Genomic DNA, 22,026 nt, shown 5'->3' with positions numbered 1-22,026 from the left:
ACCCCCTCCTGCGACGCTGTATCCTGGGCTGGACACAGACACCGATTTTCCAAAGCCCAGGGTAGAGGCCTGTGCTCCTATAGCCCAATTCCTCAGCCCCTCTTTGCAGGCTCTGAGTTGAATATGGCACCGGTGTGACCGGACACAGCAAGCTGACTCTGCTATTTTCACTGCCTGGACTGAAGCAGTGTTTTAAGGTGAGATCCCCCCTGACTGGTTTCCCAAACAAAGGGAGAAAAGACGCTGCAGGGAAGGCTCCCAGGATATTTACAGTATTTATTATGAGAAAGTCCCTTGCTGAGTGCAAGGAGGAGAGCCCCAAGGATCCTGCACACACAGTGTTAACTTTTCTCTAGCTTGCTGGCTGGAGTAGGGGGGAAGTCACTCCTGTTTGCAGAAAGTCCTGCAGATAATTTCCTGGTGGCAGGGGGAGTGCCCAGGGCTCAGGGACTCACGCTGTTTATTTGCTCTGTTTATTTGCTCTAGCAGAAAAGCCGGCTGATAACCACCAGTGACAAGCTGTGTGCTGACTGGACGGAGAGGGAGGAAAACTATCAGAAGTTCCCTTCCCGCCGTTTTTTTACTACCCACAGCAGGGGGGGGCACACTGACTTCATCTTCGCACTCTTTTAGCGCTAAGCCCTGCCCCCCCCGCCCCCCCAGGAAAGCGTGTGAAGATCTCCATAGAGCTTCATCCTTCCTGAGGACAGGGCCATCGGCTGATTCTGGTGAGGTGCTTGCTTCACTTGTAGCTCTGCTGAGCATTGCTCCCCCTTCTGGCATACCCCTATTAGGAACATGCAGAGTTCTCAGGGCACTAGGAGTGCTAAGGCCCACATAGTCTATTATTCAGCCTGCACTGTCTGCCACACTGAGCTACCACGTAAACACACCTCTTCTCTCTGTGAGTCCTGTGCCCCTATAGCCCCCCAAGACCCCCCTGCCACCACCGCCGCAACCATCAGCCTAGAGCCTAGGGCTCCCAGCCCACCGGAATGGGCACAGTTTCTGTCCCAATCCATGGGAAAACTGTCACAGAACCTGGTGCTGGCTATGCAATGTTGTCCTCCACACCCTTCTGGGTCCCTGGACGTAACGCAGCCTGAGGATACCCCTATGGAGGATCCTAAAGAGGTAATCCGGGCACATGCTTCACCGGTTGCAGGGATCAGGAAAAGAGCACACGGCCGGGTGTCTCCCTCGAGAGCACACAGGGCAGGCTCTCCCACACGTTCCACGGCTTCTGAAGAGATGGAGGAGGGAGAATGCTGTTTATACCAAGAGGATTCCTTGGTTTCAGCCTCCCCAGATGATCAAACTGCAATAGACTCCCTTATGGCAGCAATCAACCAAACTCTGCATGTGGAGGACCCCCCATCCACTACCACTGACCATGCGGTCTCCTTTAAGAGGGCAAGGAAACCCCAAAAGGTTTTCGCTGATCACCCAGAGTTTCAGGATATCCTCACAAAGCAAAGGGAGAAGCCTGACAGGCGCTTCGGTAACCGAAAACTCATGGAGTCCCGGTACCCTTTTGCCTCACCTGCCCCTAAGGGCTGGGCCGATCCGCCCTCGGTCGACCCCCCCCCCCTCCCCTGTCTCCGCCTTACCACAAAGACGCTCCTGTCTTTACCCATTGGTTCCTCCATCAAGGACCCGACAGACAGACAGGTGGAGCACCTCGCCCGCTCTGCTTTTGAGGCTGCGGGTTCCTCCCTCTCGCCCTCCTTTGCCGCTGTGTGGGTCGCAAAGGTGATCTCAGTCTGGGCAGAATCCCTTAACACTTCGCTTGAGGAATCCCAGTTCACTAATACCTTTTACAGAGGTAACAGCTCAAATTGCCGCTGCGGCGAAGTACCTCATGCAGGCCTCCATGAACGCTGCTACCTGCGCAGCGTTTGCCGCCTCAAATACCGTAGCCATCCGTAGAGCTCTCTGGCTCCGACAATGGCGAGCGGACTCTGCATCCAAGAAGTCTCTCACGGGCCTTCCCTTTTTTCCAGACCGATTGTTTGGTGAACGTCTGGACAAGCTCATTTCTGACGCCACGGGAGGAAAGAGTACCTCCCTCCCCCAGCTGAAGTCCAGGACGTCCTTCACGACGTCCAGTCCTCGTTCCGCTCCTTTCGGAACTCATTTGGTTGGTCGACATCCCGTGCTGTCCCCGCCACCAGCCGCGGACTACGCAGGGACCGACCTTCTCAGCCCTCCCCGAAACCCACTTCGTCATGGCAGCCTAGACCGAAACAGTCCAGGACTAGGGAGACTCGGCCACGATGTTTTCCCCCCTCATGACTCCTTCGACACCCCGTAAGACACACTCATTGTAGGAGGTCATCTGCGGCTCTTTCAACACATCTGGGCTGCCGCCTCAGACGACAAATGGGTGCGAGACCTTGTGTCTTCCGGTTACCACATAGAATTTCGGACCCGACCCCCGAGTCGGTTCTTTCTCTCAAACCCCCCAAAAACTCGAAAACAACGCAAAGCTTTTTTCTCAGCAATCCACTCGCTCCAAACAGCAGGAGTGATAATACCTGTCCCAGACAACGAGAAGTTCGGGGTTTTTTATTCCAACCTCTTTGTGGTCCCCAAAAAGGATGGGTCAGTTCGACCCATCCTGGACCTCAAACACCTAAACAAACGTGCACGTACGGAGATTCAGAATGGAGTCCCTAAGGTCCATTATTGCATCCATGGTCGAAGGGGAATTCCTCGCCTCCATAGACATCAAGGGACGCGTACCTGCACATACCCATCGCCCCAGATCACCAAAAGTTCCTCCGCTTCGCAATTCAGGACTCCCACTTTCAATTCGTAGCTCTACCCTTCGGCCTTGCCACCGCACCAAGGGTCTTCACCAAAGTCATGGTGGCCGCCATGAGCGTCCTTCACGCCCGGGGAGTAGTCGTTCTCCCTTACTTGGACGACCTCCTCATCAAGGCCCCCTCCTTCCGCGACTGCTCAACCAGCGTACAGATCACTGTGGACACCCTATCCCGCTTAGGGTGGCTAGTGAATCTGGACAAATCATCCCCGATCCTATCGCGATCCATCACCTTCCTGGGCATGTCCCTGGACACCCGTCGGGGCTTGATCCTTCTCCCTCAGGACAAGGCGATCGCTCTTCAACGAGCGGTACGCTGCCTTCTACGTCCTCCGTCTCGCTCCATTCGATTCAGCATGAAAGTGCTCGGCAGGATGGTGGCAGCTATGGAAGCAGTACCCTTTGCTCAACTGCACCTCCGCCCACTGCAGCTAGCCCTTTTAGCGGCCTGGGACAAGAGCCCCTTCTCCCTGGACAGACATCCTTCACCTGACGCCTTCAGTCAGGCATGCACTCCGCTGGTGGCTTCGGTCCTCATCCCTATCGAAGGGGAGATCTTTTCTCCCAGTGAACTGGCTGGTCCTGGCCACGGACGCCAGCCTCCTAGGCTGGGGAGCAGTGTACCGGCACCACACTGCTCAAGGACGTTGGACGTCCCAGGAGTCTTTCCTACCCATAAACATCCTGGAACTCCGCGCGATCTTCCTCGTGCTCAGAGCGTTCTGCCCTCTGCTAGCGGGTCGTCAGATTCGAGTCCAATCTGACAATGTGACAGCTGTAGCCTATATCAATTGGCAGGGGGGGCACACGCAGCAAAGCGGCTTATCTCGAGGTCCACAAGATCCTCAGCTGGGCTGAATCGTCGGGATCAGTGATATCAGCGGTACACATACCGGGGTTAGAGAACTTGGCAGCAGACTTTCTAAGTCGCCAAGGCCTGGCCGCCGGAGTATGGTCTCTCCACCCAGATGTGTTTCTACACATCTGCACTCGCTGGGGCACACCAGACGTGGACCTAATGGCCTCAAGGTTGAATGCAAAAGTACCCGCGTTCATAGCCAGGTCACGCGACCCGCAGTCCATCGGCGCGGATGCTCTAGTCTGCTCCTGGCACCAATTCCGCCTGCCTTACATATTTCCACCTCTACCCCTGCTGCCGCGGGTAATCAGGAAGATCAAGGCAGAGGGAGTCCCGGTGACACTGATAGCACCGCACTGGCCAAGGCGCGCCTGGTACGCCGAATTAGTACAAATGCTCACAGACGCACCGTGGCGCCTTCCAGACATCCCAGACTTGCTGACCCAAGGGCCCATTTCCCATCAGAACTCCAGAGCCCTGAAGCTGACGGCATGGCCATTGAGACCTGGGTATTAACAAGAGCGGGATTCTCCCCCGCGGTTATTTCCACCATGATCAGCACCCGAAAGCCTGCTTCATCCTGCATTTACCACCGTACGTGGAAAATCTTCCTTTCATGGTGCAGGGAAACTAACGTCCAGCCTATGCCTCTGGCCATCCCCAGAATTCTCGACTTTCTACAGTCTGGCTTGCAAGCAGGGTTGGCTCTCAGTTCTCTTAAAGGGCATGTCTCAGCGCTGTCAATCTTCTACCACTGCCGCCTGGCTCAAAAACCGCAAGTCAAGACCTTCTTCCAGGGCGTTTTCCATCTAGTTCCCCCGATCAAACGGCCGCTGGAACAATGGGACCTCAACCTCATTCTGGACGGTCTCCAGAGGTCTCCCTTTGAACCCCTCAAGGAATCCTCCCTTGCTCTTCTGTCCTGGAAGGTAACATTCCTGGTGGCAATTACGTCCATCAGACGGGTTTCGGAGCTAGCAGCACTCTCTTGCCGCGAGCCTTTCCTGATCTTTCACCAGGACAAGGTGGTTCTGCGCCCCCTTCTGGATTTCCTTCCAAAGGTTCTTACCCCGTTTCATTTGAACGAGGACATTGTTCTGCCTTCCTTTTGTCCACACCCGGTTCATAGGGTGGAAAGGTCTCTGCATTTGTTAGCCCTTGTCAGAGCTCTCAGATATTACATATCCAGGACAACCCTCTTTAGGAAAACGGACTCTTTGTTCGTCATTCCTGAGGGGCCTAAGAAGGGACAGGCAGCTTCAAAGGTGACTCTGGCTCGCTGGATTCGCTCTGCGATCCAGGAAGTCTACTGCTTGCAACTCAAGCCCATTCCTAGTTGGCTGCGGGCTCATTCCACGCGAGCAGTTGGCGCTTCGTGGGCCATTCGGCATCAGGCTTCAGTGGAACAGGTGTGTAAGGCTGCGACCTGGTCTAGCCTACATAAGTTTTCAAAGCATTACAGAGTCCATACCCAGGTTTCAACTGAGGCAAATCTGGGTAGGAAAATTCTGCAAACGGCAGTAGAGCACCTCTCTCAGTAGGCGCTCCAGGCTGTCTGGGACTGGTTCCTAGTCCTTGGGTTGTGTTGTCTTCTTTTATGTTTCCCACCCATGGACTGCTTTGGGACGTCCCATGGTCCTGTGTCCTCCAATGAGGCGTCAGAGAAAAACGGATTTTTGTGTACTCACCGTAAAATCGTTTTCTCTTAGCCATCATTGGGGGACACAGCACCCACCCTGTTGCCCTGTTGGACCTTGGTTCTCTCAGTACCTTATTTGGTTATGAGTCTTCTTTTCTCATGTTCCTCTGTTGAGAAGTTTTTACTGTTTTTTTTTTTCTCCTACTGCTTGTGTACTAAAACTGAGGTTGCCTGGCCCGGCCAGGGGGTGTATACTGCAGAGGAGGAGCTATGCTTTTGCATCTACTTAGTGTCCTCCTATGGATAGGCAGCATAACACCCATGGTTCTGTGTCCCCCAATGATGGCTAAGAGAAAATGAATTTACGGTGAGTACACAAAAATCCGTTTTTTACGTGGTTAATGAGAATCACAGAGCCCTGAGCAATATTGTTGACAAGTTTGGGCTTCTTGGGGGGATTACAGTAGTTTCTCACCTGTTCCTATACTCCAGTTTCGTTTCCTAGGGTTCACTCACATCTGTTTATCAAAAAAATCAGTCTGGTTTTCATACAGAAAATTTTAGGATTCCATATGTCATGCAAGTGTGTGGTTTTATTTCTTTTCTTGCCTAGGCTCCGTATTACATGCGTAAGACAAAAAAATCAATATAAATACAGGTAAGAAGCTACAAGTGTTAGGAAAGTGTATAGCAGCTCAGTATTACCATCCTCTCATACATGGACAGTGGAGTGATTTCTGCAATTTATGTAAGCAAATAGAATCTGCTTTTTCTTTCTGAAGCACCAAATTGTCGTAGGGAGACTTATGGGCTATGCAGTTCGCCCCCTTAAGGCCGCTTTACACGCTGCGACATCGCTAGCGATGTCGCTAGCTATCGCACCCGCCCCTGTCGTGCATGCGTCAGGGGCAAATCGCTGCCTGTGGCGAACAATATCGCTAGTACGCGTCACATGCACATATCTTCTGAACGACGTCGCTGTGGCCGGCGAACAAACATTTTTAAGGGGGAAGTTCGTGCGACGTCACACAGCGGGTCACCAATAGAAGAGGAGGGGCAGAGAGCAGCCGCATTAATGTCACTCCCACATCGTTGCCGGAGGACACAGGAATGCTGTTCGTCGTTCCTGGGGTGTCACATGTAGCGATGTGTGCTGCCTCAGGAACGACGAACAACCTGCATCCAAAATGAGCAACGATATTTGGGAAAAGGAACGATATGTCAACAATCAACGATTTTTGCCGTTTTTCGGATCGTTAGCGGATGCTTGTAGGTGTCACACGCAACGACGTCGCTAACTACACCGGATGTGCGTCACAAATTCCGTGACCTCAGCGATATCTCTTTAGCGATGTCGTTGCGTGTAACGGGGCCTTTAGACTCTTCAAAGCGGAAGAGTGTGAGAAAGTTAGTGCCACCTGCTTGAAGAAGTCACCCTAAAAGTCAATATCAACACTTTCTAAAGGATCTTAACACATCTCAGTTTTTGGTTGGGCTGTATATCCTACAGGACAACTAGTTGGCTGCATAAGAGGCCTTTAACAAGTGTTCTTAGGGTAAAGTTTCTCCATGTGGAGAGGGCCAAGTTGGCGTAGACTCCTGCTCCGTTCCTCTCTTCCGCTCTGCAGAGGCTTTTTGTATATTCAATTTCTTAGGAGAGCATCTCATGGCTCTCTACAAGAAACTTAACACTTTAGACCCCATGTCCACATCCTCTCAGCCAGCCATCCAGTTCTCCTGTTTTACACTGTTGTCCTTGCTATCTAACTCTGTGAAGAAACTATTTGCACCGCAAAATCTTGACACAAACGGATCTCAAGCCCACGCCAATAATAACGGACATGGATACCCTATTGAATAACCAAACTAAAATTACTACTACTTCATAGAAAAAAAACCCCCTGCAAATGTGTGTGTAGGCCTTACAATTGCATTTTTCCTGTTTGTAGAGATGTCTTCAGCTGGAGCCATATAATGAAGTGTGCCAGTACATGAAAGGACTCAGCCATGTCTCTATGGGCCACTTTTATGAAGGAATTAAAGCTCAGACCAAAGTGATGTTAAATGACCCAATGCCTGGTCAGAAAGCGAGTCAGGAATACTTAAAGGTGAAGTATCTAAGAGGTAAGTGTCATGAGAACCAGGGTTCATTCCAGCTATGAATCCAGAAGTTCTCTGGACTACTGGACCACCAAAGATAAGAAAAATAACATACCGATGGCAGATCATGAATACCTAACATAAAGTGTGACTGTACCTATTTGTTGTTTTCATAGAGTAGTCTTATAATCTGCTGTTCTTGCATTTTAAGCACTGAATAACTGTCATGTTGTTATAAGAATTTGACTTTATTACTATTCAAGTTGTATAGACTGATAAAATATCGCTTTTTTTAATGAATATTAGTTCTCTCACTAAAGTGAATGTGCTGGCAGACTTTCATGAACCAGACCCCAAGCTCCTTTTCTATCCGACTAGTGATTCTGTTGTCTTTATGAGGCATAAACCCAGTTAACGTGTAACCATTACTTTAATTTTTATTTCAGAAATCATTAGTGCACATGAAAATAAGCAACTTTGTAATTTATCTTGTCAGAGTAATCTGCTTCTTTCGCAGCAGAATTGATCAGTCATTATCAACATCCTCAATTCTGAGGTAAAATCTGTGTTCAGTGAAGACTTTACCATTACTGATATAAAAAATGAGAGCTGTTACTGATAACATATGTTACAAAATTGCTTATTTTCATGTATATTATAGATTTATGACCTAAAAGTTAAAACGAGTACACTTTAACCTCTTCAGGACCTATGCAAAGGCAAGACTTATGACGTACCAGTGTACGTCATAAGTCTTGCCTTTGCTTTGATCCAGGCTGGCACTCAAGCCCGCTTGTTTCCTTACACTTGTTGGCTGATCTAATCAGCCGACATGTGCCTCTACCAGCCATAAGGTTTAACAGAGATCCATCTGTGGCTATTAACCAGCTAAATACCGCTGTCAGTCTGACAGGGAAATTTTACACACGCGGTCGGGGAGCGTGTTATTCTCCGTCCCTATCGACAGACCCGAGACATGATCGCGTGGTGCCGCAGAAACTATCACCACATCAAGTCCCTTAAGGAGACTAGCAAATACAAATGAAAAGCTAGAAAAAAAATGTGGAAAAAAAACCCCAAATTCCCCACAAGTTCAAACCAGCCCTCTTGCCCCATTGAAAATAAAACAAAAAATATACCGTACATCTTTCGTATCTGCATTCAGAAATGTCCAATCTATGAAATTATATAATAAATTAATCCGATCAGTAAGCAAAGTAACAAAAAAAAAAATAATAAAACAATGCTGGCATTCCGGGGTTTTTTGGCCGTCGTAACTTTGCCTAAAATACAATAAGAGGCGAGCAAAACCTTCCCATAAAATGGTATCCGTAAAAATATCAGTTCATGGCACAAAAAATAAGCCATCAAACAGCTCCTATCTATCTATCTATCTCTACATACCCCCACTCACCTGGAGAGAGAGAGTGGAGACTGATAGGTCAGTTTTGCTATGTGGTGCACATGGTAAATAGAAAAAAAAAACAGTTGTGGAGTTGCACTTTCTTTGGCTAAGTTCACATTTCCGCTAAAATGTATCAGTCACAATCCGCTGCTCTGGTAAACAACGGAATCCATTTATTGGATTCCGTTGTTCCCATAGACTTGTATGAGCAGCGGATTGTGACTGATGATGCTGCGTTGCACCCTCCGCCCGACTGATCAGTGACTGATCAGGGCGGGAGGAACGCAGCCTGTAACGTTTTTTGAGCAGCGTGATCCGTCGGATTTCGCTGCGCATGCTCTCTGGCTCCCTGCACACGTAACCAGCTTTGGTTGATTACCCGATATTTACCCTGGTTACGGTGCAAGGAGCCGGCGCTAAGAGGTGTACGCCCGTAACCAAGGTAAATATCGGGTAACCAAGGTAAATATCGGGTGCTTTGCTGTTACCCGATATTTAGTCTGGTTACGTGTGCAGGGAGGCCAACACTTCCCCGCTCGGCCCCGACCCCTCCCGCACTCCGCACATGTGTGTACAAACACACACACACACACACACCAGTCCCCAGCCATGCAGACCAGCACTGCCACTGACACCCTCGTCTGGCCCTGCTCGGCTCCGCTCCCGCTCGGCTCCGCCCCCTCCCGCACTCCGCATGTGTGCACACACACACTCACACTCACAACACTCACTCACACATACACTCACCTGTCCCCAGCCATGCAGACCGCAGCACTGCCACTGACATCTTCAGCGCCTGGCCCCGCCCCCCTCTCAGCTCCGCCCCCTCCCGCATTCAGCATGTATACACACACACTCACTCACACACACTCTCACACACACTCACCTGTCCTGCAGTCCCTGCGGCACTGACGTCCTCAGTGCCACGGCCCCGCTCGGCTCCACTCCCCCCGAACTCCGCCCCCTCGTGCTCCGCCCCCCACACACAACGGAGTCCGACAAAGAATTCTGTTCTTTGTCATCCGTTGTACAGCGCATCAGTCACATGCGTCAAGAGACGCATGTGACTGATACAAAACAACGGAAATGTGAACTTAGCCTTTGCAAATTCACTGCATTTTTTTCCTCTTTATACTGTATTGTAAAATGACTAGTTCCATTCAAAAGTATAACTCGTCCTGCAAAAAAACAAGCCCTCATGTCGTAAAGAGGTTAAGTTTTTATTAATTACATTAATAAATCTTTCTCCTATTACTTTAAAGTTTCCCTAAATAAATCTTTTCATCAATTTCATGAAATAGCAATGATATATTCCTTTTTAAAATGTAACTGTATAACAGCAGGATATACGCTTGTTTATATTTGCTCCCTCTGTCTTGCAGAATACTCCCGTTACTTGCACTCTCATCTTGATACACCAGTCACAGAATATAATATTGATGTTGATCTGCCTGGAAATTTCAAGGATCATTGGGCAAAAAATCTCCCCTTCCTCATTGAAGATTATGAGGAGCAGCCGGGACTACAACCTCACATAAAGTAAATGCTTTGTGTTTCCGGAGTCTCTTTTGATAGTTATTTTACTTTGAACTACAGCAGCACATGTTCTGGGGAGACCGCACATTTACCTAAATGGAGATCTTCCTCTCGAACTGATGTTTTTTTTTACTCTTGGGTTTTTTTTTTTTTTTAAAAAAAGGGTGTTCTCAAGCTTAAAAGTTATCCCCTATGAATTGGATAGGGTATAGCTACTCTCCTGCTCCCCACCTCTAAATGTTGGGTCCAGACTTCATGCTCTCGTCCAGCCTCTCTCCTAACAAATCTGCAGTTTGAATGTTATCTCCTATCCAGTGAATAGGGAATAACTTTGTGATCTCTGGGGGTCTGACTTCCATGGCCCCGTCCAGACTAAAGGCCCCGTCACACTAAGCAACATCGCTAGCAACATCGCTGGTAACGAACAACTTTTGTGACGTTGCTAGCGATGTTGCTGTGTGTGACATCCAGCAACAACCTGGCCCCTGCTGTGAAGTCGTTGGTTGTTGCTGAATGTCCTGGGCCATTTTTTAGTTGTTGCTGTCCTGCTGTGAAGCACAGATCGCTGTGTGTGACAGCGAGACAGCAACAACTAAATGTGCAGGCAGCAGGAGCCGGCTTCTGCGGAGGCTGGTAACTAATGTAAACATCGGGTAACCAAGAAGCCCTGTCCTTGGTTACCCGATATTTACCTTTGATACCAGCCTCCTCCGCTCTCACTGCCTGTGCTGCCGGCTCCTGCTCTGTGCACAGATAGCTGCAGCACACATCAGGCAATTAACCCGATGTGTGCTGTAACTAGGAGAGCAAGGAGCCAGCACTAAGCAGTGTGCGCTGCTCCCTGCTCTGTGCACATTTAGCTGCAGCACACATCAGGCAATTAACCCGATGTGTGCTGTAACTAGGAGAGCAAGGAGCCAGCGCTCAGTGTGCGCTGCTCCCTGCTCTGTGCACATTTAGCTGCAGCACACATCGGGTTAATTAACCTGATGTGTGCTGTAACTAGGAGACTGGGGGCTGGTCACTGGTTGCTGGTGAGCTCACCAGCAACTCGTGTAGCCACGCTCCAGCGATCCCTGCCAGGTCAGGTTGCTGGTGGGATCGCTGGAGCGTCGCAGTGTGACAGCTCACCAGCAACCTCCTAGCAACTTACCAGCGATCCCTATCGTTGTTGGGATCGCTGGTAAGTTGCTTAGTGTGACTGGACCTTAAGGAGCCCCAGCTGAATGAAGTGAAGGTCGATCATACGCACTACCACTCCATTCACTATTAATGTGAGCGCCGCACTTAGCTAATCTTTAGCACCCCTATTAGAATGAATGGTGAGGGAGTGTGCAAAATCGACCTCCGCTCCATTTAGCCGTAGTTCATCAGAACGGTGTGGGTCCACAGCGGTCGCCTCCCCCCGTGATCAGAAACGTATCCCTTATCCTTGGGATAGGCATTAATTTTAATAATGAAAAACCCCATATTGACTTATGAGAGAGGCTTAACGTAGAATGAGGTAAAGTCTGGAATTTCTGGACCTACTATTCCGGTGCAGGGAGCAGGAGGTCACACTCCATATATTGCTTTGTCTGTGATCCTGCAGAATACCCCTCTAGCAATTAATCTAGTTCAATCACCTAAGACATATACATATATAAAGTTTTTCATGTCCTTCTGCTGCGTTATTCTGTCCGGACTTATAGGGAGCCTAACACATGTAAAAATATTGCATAGTGATGCTGCCATGTGTGCTCCGCATCCTTATGAAGCAATGTCAATCCAGACAATCTAAGCAGGATTACATCTGAGATGACACCTACTTTTTAAAAGATTGTTAAGCAGACTCCTAATTTACATAAAGAAGGGGAAGGGTTAAAGATTTTGTGTATTTCACCCTTTCATGTAAGTTTAGCAGTATAGCTTTGTATTGTCCTATGATCTATTTGAAGTAGGTTTCCTTGTTGCCTGAAGAGCAGATCTGCAAATAACTGTTCTTGGATTATATTCTGGCCCCCTGCCAGCATCACTGCCTCTCCCTACATGGTATGATTCTTACACAGGATTAGAGAAGATTCACTGTATATTAATGACAACTGGACGGCTTTAAATAAGCAAGAGGAAGAAAAAAAATCTGTTTGCCATCCTACCTACATCTGTTGTTCATGCTATTTTGACAGATTGATGATTGATACTTGAAAGTTTAATGTGTGGGACCAGTTAAAATGCAGATGATTGGAGTTTCTTAAAGGGAATCTGTCAGCAATCTTTTGCTATGTAATCTCAAGACAGCATTCTGTAAGGGTTAAAACATGGAAATCAGGGATGCCTGTCTTGTCAAGCTCCGATCGGTTGTATATTTGCTGTTTGATTAAGCAGCAGGACTTATCATTGCTGGACTACATTGTCACGCTCACGACAGTCCAGCACGCCACCTCCTCTGACACCTCACTGTCAATGTTCAATCTCTATAGAGAGCCTGGTGTGGACAGCGCTCTCCGTTCTGCTACATGGCTAAATCTAAAAATTCTGATTGTGTCAGAATGGCTGCACCCGGTAATCTAAGTAATACATTGTTGGATTCAGGATCTCTTTGTCTACATTATGCTGCTCTCCGATGAGGTAGCAAAAGCCTGCTGATAGATTTACTTTAAATTAATAATGATACTTACATTTTTTTTCTTCCCTTCCATTAGATCCATTAATGTGAAGGTTAGGGATGGGCAGACTTGCTGATACCCTGGATCGGCGGATCTAACCGGGTTTATTTAAAAAAAAAAAAAAACCCGGTTCGGGCCCAAAATTGATCCTGGATATTTGTCTAGACGCTGGTCCCCATATAAGTCTATAGGAACTTGAATCGGGCACTTAAAAATGGTGGCAGAAGTGACTGGGGAAGTAGAGCAAGTAACGCTACTTAAGGGCCGTTCATTAACCTCATGCATATGCACTACTTCCCCTGACCACTGGCAGTCCTGGTGTCTCTAGCTGCAGTCAGACAGTGCCCCCAGCCTGTGTGACAGCATGTCTGACTGCAAGCAATCAGAGGTGCTGTTTCTAGATTGATGTAAAAATAATTTAAATAAAATTGATGTAAGGTCTCCCATTATATAATACCCAGCACAGATAAAAATAATTTAAATAATTTAAAAAAAACTGTGGTCCCTCCCCCATTTTGATACCCAACCATGATAACGCTGGGAGCAGGTATTCTCATGCTGGGGAAGCCCATGATTTATTGGGGCCCGCCCAGCCTAAAAATAGCAACCTGCAGCCACCCAATTTTGTTACATCAATTAGATGCGAGAATCCCATAACTTTACCCAGCCCATCTCGATTGCCCTGGTGTGGTGGCAATCAGGGTAATAAGGGGTTAGTAACAGCTCACAGCTGCCAGTAAACCCTAGATTAGTAATGGGGGGCATCTGAGATTCCCCCTGCCCATTACTAATCTGTAATGGAAAATAAACACAAACACTGAAAAAATCCTTCATTTTATATAAAATACCCCCCAAAGAAACACCCTCTATCACCTCTTTATTAACACCCAGGTCCGACATAACCCAATTGAGGTTCCACGACGATTCCAACTTTGCTATATCTGAAGTGACAGCGTGCGGCCATAGATCATGACTGCCCGCTGTGACTTAAGGCAGAGAATGAGTTGCAGCGATGAGTGGTGACATCACTGTTTATTTCTGGTCACAGCTGGAGGTTCCCACAGTCCGCCACATGTAATAGCAGGTGACCTGACCTCAGGTGAGGTCACTCAGTCGATTGAGGTCAGGTTACTTGTGATCACAGGTGGAGAACTGTGGGAGCCTCCAGCTGTGACTGCAAATAACGTGAGTGACATCACCACTCATCGCTACTGGTCATTCTCTTCCTGTAGGAGAGCTGGAATCTGCCTGGGACCTTGGGTGGATTACGTCGGACCTGGGTCTTTTGGGGGTTAATAAAGGGGTGAAAGAGGGTGTCTTTTGTATTTTATTTCAAATAAACACAAACACCAAAAAAATTAATTTATTTGTTTTCACTTACAGATTAGTAAAAGGGGGTCTCATAGACACCTGCCATGACTAATGTAGGGTTTAGTGGCAGCATTGAGCTGTTATTAACCTAGTATTACCCTGATTGCCACCGCACCAGGGCAATCTGGATGAGCCGGGTAAAGTTCCGGGATTGTCGCATCTAATGGATGCGACAATCCTGGGCGGCTGTAGGCTGCTATATTTAGAATAAGGGGGCCCCAAAAACAATAGGCTTCCCCAGTCTGTGAATATCAGCAGTCAGCTTTATCATGACTGGGTATCAAATATCGGGGGGGGGGACTACACGCTGTTTTTTTGTTTTTTTTTTTATTTTATTCTATTGAAATAAGAAAAAAAAAAACACATGCTGGTCTTCCTATTTTGATACACTGGCAAGATAAGCGCACGGCTGGGGGCTGCAGCCTGTAGCCGTATGTTTTATTTGTGCTGGGTATCATAATACGAGGGACCCTACGCCATTTTTTTTTTTTAGTCTTACATCAATTTAGACACCCACACAGACAGCGCCTGTGATTGGTAGCAGGCAGACACGTTGCCACACAGGCTGGGGGAGCTGTCTGACTGCAGTCAATCACAGACGCTGGGACTACTGGTGGGCCGGGAAAGCAGTGCATATGTATGAAAATAATGAGTGGCCCCGGAAGTAGGATGAGTGGCCTGGAAGCAGAGTTACAGAAGTATAAAGCTCCTTGCTTTTATTCTTATTTTATTTTTCTTTGATTTCATTTTTTATTACCCTGGTGGCCAGACCCGGATCGTTACACAGAGTTCCCTAAGAACTCCAGACTCTGAGTCGGTGCTTGGGTTCTTTTGACGTTTACAGTCCACCTATCACTAGTGAAGATCCCAGGTCTTTCTCCTATCTTATGACTTTCAACAGTCAGTCTGAGTGGTTAAATTATATTGAGCAGTCCATATCTTTCCCTGGCCCAGCTGGCTGCAGAAAATGAGAGGTTAGGGATAAAAATATAAGTAATAGAAGATCTCTAACTTCTATTTCTATCTTTTTCAGGGATGTTTTGCCACATAACTTTGAAAGCTACAAATTGGAAATCCAAGAGCTTATTTGTGTAGCAGATCGATTAGGCACCTTAATGCAATATGAGACGTCTGGATTTCTACCGAACAAGAGAATCCACAGAGGTAATGTAGAAAAGCGGGTATATGTGATGAGACATGGAGCTTCAGAATTAGGAAATATGAGATCACTAATGGTTGTGCAGAAGATTTAAGTCAAGTTACAAGAGTATACAATACAACCAGCCAAGCAAATGAGGTATCACATGTACAGTGGTAACAGTTAAAATATAACTTTTAATAGTTTATAACAAAAATTTTAAACCACACAACATAAAGGGTTGTAAAACCAACCTAGAATAATTAGGGCCAATATAGGCTCCTACTATTACCGAAATAGGGCAAATAGACACGGTAGGAGAGTCCCCCACCTTGACAAAAGAATATTGGAAGTGACAAAAAAGACTTAAATTGTCACACCAATATGCACACCAATATGTACTGCGCTTAAGTCCGCAGTACTCAAAACAATTACCAGGACCCTCAAAAAGGCCCCACCATAGTAATTAAAGAATAAAGAAGTTGTCCAGTGGAAGGGGGGGCAGACCCTTCAGCCTCACAATACCCCTCAAGTGGCAACAATCTGACCTTAAGATGTTCTTAGACCTCCCAACGCGTTTCTTAATTCACTTAGTCATCAGGGGACTGTGGTCAAGAAACCAAAGGCTGCAATAAATGAGCAATGTTGTCAGAATGAACAATGTATAAAAGTGCACAAAGGATCCCAGCATGTACATAGAAAGATGCTCCTACCTTTAGTATAGTATGGACTTCCTGCATGGTGTGTCCGGGCATGGCCTATAGCACAGGGCTTTTGAAATTTACCGCTCTTAAATATCCTGTGGGTGTAGACAAGTACCATCCCACATAAAAGGCCTAGCCCATAAACATGTCTCTACACAATGAGAAACACTGCAAGGATACCCCCCATTACACGTGTTGCCTAGCAACTACCAGGAGACAGGGGCCAGGGAGAAACGCCCACCGCCACACTGCCCCAATAGAGCACAGACACTCACAAAAACGTCAGCCAGGGCGACGCCCACCATCACGTCGCTCCCTGGCAGACGCCCCACACTGAGTTACCAGTTACAAGAGTACAAACATGAAGTTAACATGGAAGCAACTGAATGAGTAGTATTTTAAGGGTTTTTTTTTTTCTACAGTGGTAATTTTTAACTTGGGTGATAAGTTATAAGTTCTAATTATGGGAGGGCCCTACCATGGAGACACTGATGGGGAATGGAGAAGTTCCATACCATGTGTTCTTCTTTATATGATCATAGTGAGAAGAACTGTGAATGTAGTGGGAATAGAATGAGTTGTCGCTTTCTGTGGGGTTCACAGGGTACACCTGCTTAACTGCCCCTCAATGCAAGTTGCTCCTCGCTGCTGTTCTGCAATGAGGAACGAGGGGCTCCGATTCCCCCTTGTGATCGGTGGAGGTGCCAGAGTTCATGCATTCTCAGCATTTCTTTGCCTTATCTCTCTCTTAAAACAAATGTGCAGGCCTCGCTGAACCATGGTTTAAGCCTGGCTTGGTTAATACATACTTTGTGTGTGGCCGAATAATGGTCGGTGGCAAGCCCCTGTTTGCTCGAAGACTCTCTAAGCTAATCACAAACTGTCATTTTGCTGGGACGTCTAATGCAATCTGTGAGGAAACCTGTCAGTAAGAGTTCAGTTTTCCTACAGCGCCATAACTGTGTATTCTAGGAATTATCGAAAAGATGTGTTTTCAATTGATAGATATGTCTTATCTGGGTTAGAACTTAGAAGTGTGACCCATATTTTACATTTTAATTCTTGTTTACATCTTTTCTTTTTTTTTTTTTTTTTTCTCCACTTCCTCATTTCCAAGGTTCAGAAGCTTTCTTCTTCTTTTTAAATGGAATGTAATTATTATAAACATTTTACCTTTTTAAGTCAGGTTTTTGTGTTTTTTTAAATACATTTTTTTAAAATGTGTTGGCAATGTTTCATCTCAATCTGTATTAAAAAACAACAAACTTGCAATTTTCACTCTGGCCACTGGGATTATTTTAGATTTGCACATTCTGTTTTTACAGATGACTTTTCAGCAGTCCCACTATCATAACAGGCAAGATTCCAGTGACAGGTGATATGTCTATATACAGGTCTTCTTGTTCCTCTGTACCTTTGCAGATACTCATTAGATGCCTCAATACAAAAGATCTGAGACATGTACTGTGTGTCTGAATTTCTTGAAACTGGAAGAAAGAGTCTAAAGGCCCCGTCACACTAAGCAACATCGCTAGCAACATCGCTGCTAACGAACAACTTTTGTGACGCTGCTAGCGATGTTGCTGTGTGTGACATCCAGCAACAACCTGGCCCCTGCTGTGAGGTCGTTGGTTGTTGCTGAATGTCCTGGGTAATTTTTTAGTTGTTGCTGTCCCGCTGTGAAGCACAGATCGCTGTGTGTGACAGCGAGACAGCAACAACTAAATGTGCAGGCAGCAGGAGCCAGCTTCTGCGGAGGCTGGTAACCACAGTAAACATCGGGTAACCAAGAAGCCGTCTCCTTGGTTACCCGATATTTACCTTTGTTACCAGCCTCCGCCGCTCTCACGGTCAGTGCCGGCTCCTGCTCTGTGCACATTTAGCTGCAGGACACATCGGGTAATTAACCCGATGTGTGCTGTAGCTAGGAGAGCAGGGAGCCAGCGCTCAGTGTGCGCTGCTCCCTGTTCTCTGCACGTGTAGCTCCGTGCGCTGGTAACCAAGGTAAATATTGGGTTGGTTACTCGATATTTACCTTAGTTACCAAGCGCAGCATCTTCCACGCGGCGCTGGGGGCTGGTCACTGGTTGCTGGTGAGCTCACCAGCAACTCGTGTAGCCACGCTCCAGCGATCCCTGCCAGGTCAGGTTGCTGGTGGGATCGCTGGAGCGTCGCAGTGTGACATCTCACCAGCAACCTCCTAGCAACTTACCAGCGATCCCTATCGTTGTTGGGATCGCTGGTAAGTTGCTTAGTGTGACTGGACCTTAAGGGTATGTACCCATGATCAGGACTCGCTGCGTCCTGGACGCGGCGGGTCCTGACTTGCGGGGCCGCGAGTCTCCTCCACAGGAAGAAACCACCTGTAGGAGGGCACCACCTATGGGAACCAATAAACCCATAAATGAAATAAAGGAGGGATCACCTCAGCACACCCAATTATACATGTTTAAGAGAAGGGGCGAGAAGGTGTGCAAAAAGAGGGATACACCTATATCACATACAAAAATAGGTCTAATAATTTTAAGACACACAAACACACATTTAAAATCCTTTATTGTGGCTATTGGCCTGTTTTAAACATAATTTGTCCCTATAGGAGGCAAATTAACACTTCCTTCCCAAAAGGCAAAAAAAATATATAAAATCTATATAGGAGTGGTTTCTCAAGGCACATGTTATGTACACAAATCAAATTAACCTGTTATACAATAAGGATCATATTATATGATATAGCACAATATGCTTATGCATACAATTATGTGTATATATACAATCAGTATAACATTCAATACAAAGATAGAGATATATATATATATATATCTCTCTCTATCTCCTCCGCAGGATACCGCAGCTGCTCGTACCCATGATCAGGGGTCGATGCGCTGCGGTTTCTCCCTACGGAGGACGCATCCGACCTCCGCAGCAAAGAATTGACATTCTGCGGCCTTGGAAAGCCGTACTGCAGGTCAGTTTTCATTGTGGGCCGTACACGCACAGTGGGCAGGAGATTTCTAGAAATCCCCTCCTTTGTGCTTGTACTGTACATCACATGTTTTGGACGCAGCTGAAACCATGCTGCATGCAAAACACTGATCGTGGGCATGCACCCTAAAATAGCTCCAGTGGCAAGTGTAAAAAAAAAAAAAAAAAAAAAAAACAAACTCTAGATTTCTAATTTTTTTTTCTTTTTATACAGATGTTGATCTAAAGAGTTAAATTCTAATTTAACATAATATGTGATTTTAACAATAGGTAATTTTCTGATGACTTAAAATGGAGAACTGTTAATTTTTGGTGTGCTTTTATGACAGGAACATGTCATGTCCAATATTACTATTAACATGGAGCTATATGTTCATCTGCAGGTTAATAGCAATATGAAGGTGCCCAGTTGCAGTCCTTGAAGTTTAGCAAACCAGGAGAAAATGGACTTTATTTCTCATAGGAGCCGTCGGCTTTCAGTCATGCAGGCGTGACCAGAACAATTGCAGCTACCGCTCACAGTAGTGAGAACAGCGGGCTATTAACCACGCCTCGGCACTGACTGACATGCACTGCTGAGAGAGCGGAGTGCAGAGGCTTGGGCACACCTACATAACTGAAAGCTGGCGGTTCTCGGGAGAAATAAAGTTCATTTTCTCCTAATTGCCACCCTTTCAGTATCGTGTTTGAGGACCTGCATAATGCTAGTAACCTTTAGAATAACACTATATATATCTGTAGGTTAATAGTGTTATCGAACATAACAGATTCCCTTTAAATCTCAAACACTTATTTTATCACTTTATTCTGCCCCACGCCATCAATTTTGACCTCTCAAAAAAGGTAATAGACACAATGTCATCTTGGGAAATTATTGAAGCCATGTGTTTTTTATTCTAGCTATGGGGTTAGCAGCTCTGGAAGTTATGCAAGCTGTCCAGAAGACGTGGATGAACTCTAAAGTGCGGATTAACGGGAAAACAAGGCTCATGCAGTGGAGAGATATGTTTGACATTGCTGTTAAATGGAGAAGGTACAAATGACCAGAAACTTATGTTCTATGAGACTGCATTACTATTCTGAAAGCCCTAAACATAAGGCCTCATTTACAACTTAGTATCTTTGTGTCATTGTTTGTATGTCAAAACCAGGAGTGGAACTTGGAGAAAAACTATAACTGTAAGATGGACAGCTGCTCGGTGTTGTGGAGACACTCCTGGTTTTGACATACAAATACTGATGAAAAACTGATAAAATACTGGTGTGTGACTGAGGCCTTAGGCAGTACTGTATTTCATTGGCTTTGTATGGACCGCAATGCTTGGATCGTCCACTGGGTCCTGATCTGAACTAAAAGCCCTATACTCTTATATTAGATTTAGTTTGGGACAGGAGACTTGCGATTGGTCCATTCATTGAGGTCCCTAAATAAACCAAGAAACACGGACATAAAAGACTGATAAATATTGGTTCCAATTATGTAGTTTTATTCTATTGTAATGCCAAAATATCCCCCAAACACTGTCTGCTCAGTCTCCAATAAATCTTGCATAACAAACTAAATGGCAGCATGATTATTAGTTTTGTAAAATGACTGGTGGTCCCTTCGGTAAATAAACAAAATATTGACTAAAAGCCGCCTTTAGGCTCTGTGCGCACACTGTTTTTTTGCTGCAGATTTTCTGCAGTTTTTGCTACAGAATTGGTGTTTTTTTGTTCATAAGCTTCCTGCAGTCCTTCCCCAGCAAAGTCTATGAGAAATCCAAAATGCTGTGCGCACGTTGCGTCTTTTTTCCTTACAGGTTTTGCTGCAGAATTTCTGCAGCAAAAAGAAGTGGCATGTCATTTGCTTTCTGCGTTTTTTCCCTGTGTTTTGCCATTGACACTGTTAAAAAAACCCAAAAAAACTGCAGGGACAAAAAACGCTGTCAATTCGCACCAAGAACGCAGCATAACATGGTAAAACTGCATGCGTTTTTGGTGCGTTTTTTCCGCAGGTAGGTGTGTTTTTCTAACAAAAAACAAGTTCCAGCTCACCACTCCTCTGCATAGAATTTCATTTGGGTCGGTGCACGGTATCAGTGGTTGGCATCCACAGCTGACATAATCATTCGAAGGAAAAAACAGGGAGGGAAACAAATCCAGCACCGTTGTCTTTAAAAAATCTTGAAGTTTATTGGATCACATTAAAAAAATATTAATGGATCAACAAATTCTCTCCATATGCTTTTTCACGCTTACGCGTTTCAGAGAAAAAACTACTTAACCATAGGCCAAAAGTGCGTTTTTCTGCCAAAAGGTGCGTTTTCCGCTAGAGAAACAAATCCGCAGCGTGCGCACATAGTCTTAAAGGGAAATAGCTCCACTTCCACCCTTTTTTTTTTTTTTTTTTAAAGTAAAGATATTACAGGGAAGCATTTTTAAATATGTGCAAAGCGGAAACAAGCGGCAGAAAGCATTGACACTTTCCATTCCCCGAACATCGGTTGTTTTTTTCCATATTTATGGGTCGGCATCTGTTCTTTGTTTCTAGTATTAATGTAATTGTGGAAATTGTCAACTCCATTATCTCTTGGCTTTATTATATTTTTAAATATATAACATATAAAGTAATTAAAGTTCTAATTATACAAAAATCTCTGCAGACAATTTTTTTATTAGTGTCTTCATTTTAAAAAGAGTAAAAATTGATCTGCTTGATGCCAGGTTCACACAACAAGATCGAGGCTGTTAATGACCATTTATTCTTTTTAAACCAGCTTAAAAATGATTGCACCTGGTGAGCTTTTTGCTTGTCCATTGGTTGTGTTCCAATCG

General features: G+C 46.1%; 1 protein-coding gene across 3 annotated transcripts in view; it reads left to right on the top strand.

Annotated features, from left to right (window-relative positions):
* TTC13 (tetratricopeptide repeat domain 13) overlaps positions 1-22,026 on the top strand; it is a 127,170-nt gene that overhangs the window by 51,858 nt on the left and 53,286 nt on the right. For all 3 annotated transcript variants that reach the window (XR_012751608.1, XM_075339522.1, XM_075339523.1), the window contains exons 11-14: positions 7,275-7,449; positions 10,213-10,369; positions 15,416-15,546; positions 20,110-20,242. Coding sequence is in view for 2 of the 3 variants with exons in the window: in XM_075339522.1 (XP_075195637.1) it covers positions 7,275-7,449; positions 10,213-10,369; positions 15,416-15,546; positions 20,110-20,242 (596 nt within the window). In the remaining variant the exon portion in view is untranslated. The remainder of the gene's footprint in view (positions 1-7,274; positions 7,450-10,212; positions 10,370-15,415; positions 15,547-20,109; positions 20,243-22,026) is intronic.

Source organism: Anomaloglossus baeobatrachus, chromosome 3 (genome assembly GCF_048569485.1).
Source record: "Anomaloglossus baeobatrachus isolate aAnoBae1 chromosome 3, aAnoBae1.hap1, whole genome shotgun sequence".
Taxonomy (NCBI): domain Eukaryota; kingdom Metazoa; phylum Chordata; class Amphibia; order Anura; family Aromobatidae; genus Anomaloglossus; species Anomaloglossus baeobatrachus.
Note: the sequence above shows the minus strand (reverse complement) of the source record. Positions and strands in the feature narration are given on the sequence as shown.